Source organism: Ornithorhynchus anatinus, chromosome 2 (genome assembly GCF_004115215.2).
Source record: "Ornithorhynchus anatinus isolate Pmale09 chromosome 2, mOrnAna1.pri.v4, whole genome shotgun sequence".
In the NCBI taxonomy this organism is placed as follows: domain Eukaryota; kingdom Metazoa; phylum Chordata; class Mammalia; order Monotremata; family Ornithorhynchidae; genus Ornithorhynchus; species Ornithorhynchus anatinus.
The window spans coordinates 47,178,976-47,187,692 of NC_041729.1; the positions used below are offsets into that span (position 1 = coordinate 47,178,976).

General features: G+C 50.5%; 1 protein-coding gene across 3 annotated transcripts in view; it reads right to left on the reverse strand.

The window, feature by feature from the left end:
• The window catches only part of IQCK (IQ motif containing K), a 104,264-nt gene extending 95,560 nt beyond the window's left edge, over nt 1-8,704 (reverse strand). For all 3 annotated transcript variants that reach the window (XM_029054238.2, XM_029054223.2, XM_029054231.2), the window contains exons 1-2: nt 8,636-8,704; nt 2,589-2,653 (exon numbers count right to left, since the gene is read on the reverse strand). In XM_029054238.2, coding sequence (XP_028910071.1) covers nt 2,589-2,653; nt 8,636-8,687 — 117 coding nt within the window. In that variant the 5' untranslated portion in view covers nt 8,688-8,704. The remainder of the gene's footprint in view (nt 1-2,588; nt 2,654-8,635) is intronic.
• Between the last annotated feature and the right edge of the window lie 13 nt (nt 8,705-8,717).

Genomic DNA, 8,717 nt, shown 5'->3' on the forward strand with positions numbered 1-8,717 from the left:
ATCCTGCCTCTAGCTGACGCTTAAGAAGATCTGCAGTTATTTCCTCCCCGACACTCAGTGTGTACCCTGAATCTAATACCGAAATAAATTCCATTAAAAATCTGCGCATGGACACTCAACTGTGCTCAAAGGCAAAAATCGAAGACCCTGAGATGTCCCTTTTATAGGTGTCTCCCTTTTAATATAGAATGGGTTCCAAAATAAACGTGACGAATCAACACAGGCACTCATTGCCATAATTCCCATAGCTATTCCTGCTATTCTACCAGACTCGGGCCCAGGTATGATAATAATAATAATAATAATAATGTTGGTATTTGTTAAGCGCTTACCAGGTGCCGAGCACTGTTCTAAGCGCTGGGGTAGACACGGGGGAATCAGGTTGTCCCACGTGGGGCTCCCAGTCTTCATCCCCACTTTCCAGATGAGGTCACTGAGGCCCAGAGAAGTGAAGTGACTTGCCCAAAGTCACACAGCTGACGAGTGGCAGAACGGGGATTCGAACCCATGATCTCTGACTCCAAAGCCCGGGCTCTTTCCACTGAGCCACGCGGCTGAAAAATAGAAATATATAAGGTGGTTTTTGGCATGCCACTGAGAAGCGGCGTGGCTCAGTGGAAACAGCACGAGCTTGGGAGTCAGAGGTCATAGGTTCAAATCCCGGCTCTGCCGCTCGTCAGCTGTGTGACTGTGGGCAAGTCACTTAGCTGCTCCGTGGCTCAGTTACCTCATCTGTAAACTGGGGATGAAGACCGGGAGCCCCACGTGGGACAACCTGATGACCCTGTATCTCCCCCAGCTCTTAGAACAGTGCTCTGCACATAGTAAGCGCTTAACAAATACCGACATTATTATTTAATGTTCTGGAAGGAATAATTCACTAAATGTACCTCAATGGTTGGGAGAGTCAATGGATTCTCAAATACTAAGCAGTTTGCTCCACTGTCTCTGTAGACTCCTGTTTGCTCTAACTGGATTAATTATTTACATTAATTATTTAGTCTACAAATATGTATTAATAACCCCTTGAAAATGGCATTGTTATTTAAGCAGCGTGGCTCAGTGGAAAGAGCCCGGGCTTGGGAGTCAGAGGTCATGGGTTCGAATCCCCGCTCTGCCCCTTGTCAGCTGTGTGACTGTGGGCAAGTCACTTCACTTCTCTGGGCCTCATCTGTAAAATGGGGATGAACCGTGAGCCTCACGTGGGACAACCTGATGACCCCGGATCTCCCCCAGCACTTAGAACAGTGCTCGGCACATGGTAAGCGCCGAACAAATACCAACCTTATCATTATTATCATTATTAAGACTGTGCCTGTGAAGTACCACCCTCATCCCATGCGCGTATCAATGCAGTCAGCCAGTCTGGGCAGTTCAGATAAAAAAAATAGCTTTTCCTTGACAGGGTTGGGGTTTTTTTGGTTGTTTTTTTCAGTTATTGCTGCCCAAATTATCTGAACAATTGCCTCGATCTCCACTGTGCCAAGGGAATGGGAATATCCAAGCAAAGGTCGTTGCAATCATTATGACATAGAATTAGTGTAGCCTAGTGGACAAGCAGCATGGCACAGTGGAAAAAGCACGGGCCTGCGCGTCAGAAGGTCATGGGTTCGAATCCCGGCTCTGCCACTTAGCTGTGTGACCCCGGGCAAGTCACGTCACTTCTCTGGGCCTCATTTACCTCATCTTTAAAATGGGGATTGAGACTCTGAGCCCAACTTGGGATAGGGATTGGATCCAACCCGATTTGCTTGTATCCACCCCGGCGCTTAGAACAGTGCCTGGCACAGAGTAAGCGCTTACCAAATACCATAATTATTAGTAGAAAGAGCCCATCTCAAGATCCGACTTGTTCATTCCAAGCCCTTAGTACAGTGCTCTGCACGTCGTAAGCGCTCAATAAATACTATTGAATGAAAGATCTGGGTTCTAATCCTCCCTCTGACATTTGCCTGCTGTGTGACTTTAAGCAAGTCACTTTATCTGTGCCTCAGTTTCTTCACCGGTAAAATGGGCATAAAATACCTTTTCTCTCTCCCTCTTGGACTATGAGCCCCATGAGGAGCAGGAACTACGCCTGCCCTGATTATCTTGTGTCTTTCCCAGCATCTAGTACAGTGCTTTGGCACATTAGCAGCGTGGCTCGGTGGAAAGAGCCTGGGCTTTGGAGTCAGAGGTCCTGAGTTCGACTCCCGGCTCTGCCACTTGTCAGCTGGGTGACTGTGGGCGAGTCACTTCACTTCTCTGTGCCTCAGTTACCTCATCCGCAAAATGGGGATTAACTGCGAGCCTCACGTGGGCCGACCTGATGACCCTGTATCTCCCCCAGCGCTTAGAACAGTGCTCTGCACATAGGGAGCGCTTAACAAATACCGACACTATTATAGCTATCTGTTACCGATTTGTCCATTCCAAGCGCTTAGTACAGTGCTCTGCACATAGTAAGCGCTCAATAAATACTATTGAAGTGGACGAATAATAGGTGCTTAGCAAATACCACTATTATTTCATAAATTACGTTTCAAAATAATAATATTTCCGCCTTTACTAAGAGACGGATGAAAATCGGGAGATTAGATAATACTCACAGAAGTCACAGTAGCCTCTCTGACTTTATAGCCCTCTGGAAATGGAGGCTGTTCAGCTTCATACTCTTAAGGAAAAAAATATGAAAGAACGTAAGTACGTAGGAAGTTCTTCCAAACACTTGCGCATTTAGTGAAGCTTTTTCGTTTTGCTAAAAAACCACAAATATCTATCTATATTAATCTGTCTCCCCCTCTAGACTGGAAGCACATCACATAGTAATAATCACGTTGGTATTTGTTAAGCGCTTACTACGTGCAGAGCACCGTTCTAAGCGCTGGGGGAGATACAGGGTCATCAGGTCGTCCCACGTGAGGCTCACAGTTAATCCCCATTTTCTAGATGAGGGAACTGAGGCCCAGAGAAGTGAAGTGACTCGCCCACAGTCACACAGCTGGCAACTGGCAGAGGAGGGAGTCGAACTCATGACCTCTGACTCCGAAGCCCGGGCTCTTTCCACTGAACCACGCTGCTTCCCTATAGACACGGGGTCATGAGGTTGTCCCACGTGGGGCTCACAGTCTTCATCCCCATTTTACAGATGAGGTCACTGAGGCTCAGAGAAGTGAATCATATGCAAGGAAGATGTCTACCACCGCTGTTTATTGTACTCTTCTAAGCCCTTAGTACACAGTTAGCATTCACTGAAGAGCCCGGGCTTGGGAGTCGGAGGTCACGGGTTCTAATCCCGGCTTCGCCGCTTGCCGGCTGGGTGACTCGGGGCGAGTCACTTCACTCCTCTGCGCCTCAGTTCCCTCATCTGGAAAATGGGGACGAAGACCGTGAGCCCCACGTGGGACAACCCCATCACCTTGCATCCCCCCCCCCCAGCGCTTACAACAGTGCGTTGCACGTAGTAAGCGCTTAATAAATGCCATCGTTATTATTAAAGCCCACCGGTGATGACGATGACATGCTCTCAAAACCCTGTTTCGTCTGTCCAAGATAAAAACAGCTGCGTATCACAGCACAGAACGTGTAGGCCGTCGTCATTATCTTGTCGGGAAGCGACGAGGCTCGAGGTTCTTAAAATGCTGGACAAGTCTTACGAAATTATCATCCGTCCCCTCGCCTCGGGGAAATAAAAGCATAAACCGTCACGGTATTTTAGAAAGGCCTTCGAGGCTCCTCTTAGTCCTCAGGAAGCTGACTTAATAATAATAATAATAATAATAATAATAATGTTGGTATTTGTTAAGCGCTTACTATGTGCAGAGCACTGTTCTAAGCGCTGGGGGAGACACAGGGGAATCAGGTCGTCCCACGTGGGGCTCACGGTCTTCAGCCCCATTTTACAGATGAGGGAACTGAGGCCCAGAGAAGTGAAGTGACTCGCCCACAGTCACACAGCTGACAAGCGGCAGAGCTGGGATTCGAACTCATGAGCCCTGACTCCAAAGCCTGTGCTCTTTCCACTGCAAGCTCGCTGTGGGCAGGGAGTGTGTCTGTCATATTGGACTCTCCCAAGCGCCTAGTACAGTGCTCTGCATATAGGAAGCTCTCAATAAATTCATTCATTCATTCAATCGTATTTATTGAGCGCTTACTCCGTGCAGAGCGCTGGACTGAGCGCCTGGAACGGACAAATCGGTAACAGATAGACGGTCCCTGCCCTCAATACGACCGACTGCCTGACTGAGGTTCACTCGCTCATTCGATGGTATTTACTGAGCGCTTACGATGTGCAGAGCGCTGGACTGAGCGCCCGGAATGGCCAATTCGGCAACAGATAGAGACGATCCCTGCCCCGATAATGACCTTTATCGGACAGGCTCAAAATCTTTCCCCGAAAGGTGGAACCAGCCGAGCGAAATGTGTGAAAGGTAGAACGTGAGGGACGACGGAATACGTGGGGGCCGCGTCAGGCAGGAGAGGGGAAGAGGAGAAGCAGCGTGGCCTGGCGGACGGAGCTGGGCCCGGGAGGTCCGGAGGATCCGGGTTCTAATCCTCCCTCCGCCCCTCGTCTGCTGCGAGATCCTGGGCAAGTCACGTCACTTTCTCCCTCCCGTGTAAGACCGCGAGCCCCGGGACTGGGTGGGCCCTGATGAACCTCCAAGCGCTTAGTACAGTGCTCTGCACCTAGTAAGCGCTCAATAAATACGACCGAAGGAACTTGCCTGGCCTAGAGTAGAGAGCACAGGCCGGGAAGCCGGAACCACCCGGGGCCCCATCTCCGCTCCGTGACTCGTCTGTGTGTTACCTCCGCTTCTCTGGGCCTCGGTTACCTCGTCTGGAAAATGAGGATTAAGACCGTGAGCCCCACGCGGGACAGAGTCCCTGATTTGCTTCTATCTACCCCAGCGCTTAGGACGGTGCCCGGCACGTAGTAAGCGCTTCACAGATACTCCAATTATTATAGTAAGCGCTTCACAGATACTCCAATTATTATTATTAGCTCGAACCTAGCTCCAGCGCTTAGGACGGTGCCCGGCACGTAGTAAGCGCTTCACAGATACTCCAATTATTATAGTAAGCGCTTCACAGATACTCCAATTATTATTATTAGCTCGAACCTAGCTCCAGCGCTTAGGACGGTGCCCGGCACGTAGTAAGCGCTTCACAGATACTCCAATTATTATAGTAAGCGCTTCACAGATACTCCAATTATTATTATTAGCTCGAACCTAGCTCCAGCGCTTAGGACGGTGCCCGGCACGTAGTAAGCGCTTCACAGATACTCCAATTATTATAGTAAGCGCTTCACAGATACTCCAATTATTATTATTAACTCGAACCTAGCTCCAGCGCTTAGGACGGTGCCCGGCACGTAGTAAGCGCTTCACAGATACTCCAATTATTATTAATAATGTCGGTATTTGTGAAGCGCTTACTATGTGCAGAGCACTGTTCTAAGCGCTGGGGGAGATACAGGGGAATCAGGTTGTCCCACGTGGGGCTCACAGTCTTCATCCCCATTTTACAGATGAGGGAACTGAGGCACAGAGAAGTGAAGTGACTTACCCACGGTCACCCAGCTGACAAGGGGCAGAGCCGGGAGTCGAACCCATGACCCCTGACTCCGAAGCCCAGGCTCTTTCCACTGAGCCACGATGATTAACTTGTACCTAGCTCCAGCGCTTAGGACAGTGCCTGGCACATAGTAAGCGCTTAACAGATACTCCAATTATTATTATTATTAACTTGTACCTAGCTCCAGCGCTTAGGACGGCGCCTGGCACGTAGTAAGCGCTTAACAGATACTCCAATTATTCTTATTAACTTGTACCTAGCTCCAGCGCCTAGGACAGCGCCTGGCACGTAGTAAGCGCTTAACAGATACTCCAATTATTATTATTATTAACTTGTACCTAGCTCCAGCGCCTAGGACAGTGCCTGGCTCATAGTAAGCGCTTAACAGATACTCCAATTATTATTATTATTAACTTGTACCTAGCTCCAGCGCCTAGGACAGTGCCTGGCACATAGTAAGCGCTTAACAGATACTCCAATTATTATTATTATTAACTTGTACCTAGCTCCAGCGCCTAGGACAGTGCCTGGCACGTAGTAAGCGCTTAACAGATACTCCAATTATTATTATTATTATTAACTTGTACCTAGCTCCAGCGCTTAGGACGGTGCCTGGCACGTAGTAAGCGCTTAACAGATACTCCAATTATTATTATTATTAACTTGTACCTAGCTCCAGCGCCTAGGACGGCGCCTGGCACGTAGTAAGCGCTTAACAGATACTCCAATTATTATTATTATTATTAACTTGTACCTAGCTCCAGCGCTTAGGACGGTGCCTGGCACATAGTAAGCGCTTAACAGATACTCCAATTATTATTATTATTAACTTGTACCTAGCTCCAGCGCCTAGGACGGTGCCTGGCACGTAGTAAGCGCTTAACAGATACTCCAATTATTATTATTATTATTAACTTGTACCTAGCTCCAGCGCTTAGGACGGTGCCTGGCACGTAGTAAGCGCTTAACAGATACTCCAATTATTATTATTATTAACTTGTACCTAGCTCCAGCGCCTAGGACGGTGCCTGGCACGTAGTAAGCGCTTAACAGATACTACCAAATTATTATTATTAACTTGTCCTAGCTCCAGCGCTTAGGACGGTGCCTGGCACATGGTAAGCGCTTAACAGATACTCCAATTATTATTATTAACTTGAACCTAGCTCCAGCGCTTAGGACGGTGCCTGGCACGTAATTAATTAACGGTGGTATTTGTTAAGCACTTACTCTGTGCAAAGCACTGTTCTAAGCACTGGGGAGGAAACAAGGTGATGGGGTTGTCCTACGTGGGGCTCGCAGTGTTCATCCCCATTTTACAGACGAGGTCACTGAGGCACAGAGCAGGGAAGTGACTTGCCCAGAGTCACCCAGCCGCCAAGTGGCGGAGCCAGGATTCGAACCCATGACCTCTGACTCTTCCACTGAGCTGCGCTACATAGCAAGGGCTTAACAAATACTCCAATTATTATTATTATTATTATTATTATTAACTCGTACCTAGCTCCAGCGCTTAGGACAGTGCTGGACACATTCCCAGCGTGGCTCAGTGGAAAGAGCCCGGGCTTTGGAGTCAGAGGTCATGAGTTCGAATCCCTGCTCTGCCGCTCGTCAGCTGGGTGACCGTGGGCAAGTCACTTCACTTCTCTGGGCCTCAGTTCCCTCATCTGTCAAATGGGGCTGAAGACCGTGAGCCCCACGTGGGACGACCTGATTTCCCTGTGTCTCCCCCAGCGCTTACGACAGTGCTCGGTACATAGTAAGCGCTTAACAAATACCAACATTATTATCTGTTCAATCGCATTTATCGAGTGCTTACTGTGTGCAGAGCACTGGACTAAGAGCTTGGAAGCTTAGAAGAATGAATTAATGTTGGTATCTGTTAAGCGCTTACTATGTGCCAAGCACTGTTCTAAGCGCTGGGGGGGGGGGGGGGAAATACAAGATGATCAGGCTGTCCCACATGAGGCTCACGGTCTTCATGCCCATTTTGCAGGCGAGGTAACTGAGGCCCAGTGAAGTGCCCGGCCCACAGTCACACAGTTGATACGGGGTGGGGCCGGAATTAGAACCCACAACCTCTGACTCCCAAGCCCGGGCTCTTTCCACTGAGCCACGCTGCTTCTCGTGACTGTGAGTGGTGGTGAGTGTGAGTGCTGAGGGTGAGTGCTGAGTGCTCAGTGTGAGTGGTGGGTGTGAGTGGTGAGTGAGGGGTGAGTGTGAGTGGTGGGTGGGTGGAGAGCGGTGTGAGTGGTGAGTGTGAGTGGTGAGTGTGAGTGCTGGGTGTGTGAGTGGTGGGTGAGTGTGAGTGGTGGGTGAGTGTGAGTGGTGGGTGAGTGTGAGTGGTGGGTGTGAGTGGTGGGTGTGAGTGGTGAGTGAGTGGTGAGTGTGAGTGGTGGGTGGGTGAGTGGTGAGTGTGTGGAGAGTGGTGAGTGTGAGTGAGTGGTGAGTGTGAGTGAGTGGTGAGTGTGAGTGGTGGGTGGGTGAGGGGTGGGTGGTGAGTGTGTGGAGAGTGGTGAGTGAGTGGTGAGTGTGAGTGAGTGGTGAGTGTGAGTGGTGGGTGGGGTGTGTGAGTGTGAGTGGTGAGTGTGAGTGGTGTGTGGGGTAGGTGAGTGTGAGTGGTGGGTGGGTGAGGGGTGGGTGAGTGTGAGTGAGTGGTGAGTGTGAGTGAGTGGTGAGTGTGAGTGGTGGGTGGGGTGGGTGAGTGTGAGTGGTGGGTGGGTGAGTGGTGGGTGTGAGTGGTGGGTGAGTGTGAGTGGTGTGTGGGGTGTGTGAGTGTGAGTGGTGGGTGGGTGAGGGGTGGGTGAGTGTGAGTGGTGGGTGAGTGTGAGTGAGTGGTGAGTGTGAGTGGTGGGTGAGTGTGAGTGGTGTGTGGGGTGGGTGAGTGAGTGGTGGGTGGGTGAGGGGTGGGTGAGTGTGAGTGGTGGGTGAGTGTGAGTGAGTGGTGAGTGTGAGTGGTGTGTGGGGTGGGTGAGTGTGAGTGGTGGGTGAGTGTGAGTGAGTGGTGAGTGTGAGGTGAGTGGGGGGCGGGGCGGGGGCGGGGGGGGGGGGGGGCGGAGGGGTAGGTGTCGCCCCCTACCGTTGCAGATCTGCTCCCACAGCCCCCCGGCGGGCCGGGGCGGCCCGGCCATGGGCGCCGCCGTTGCCCGGCAACGGCGCGG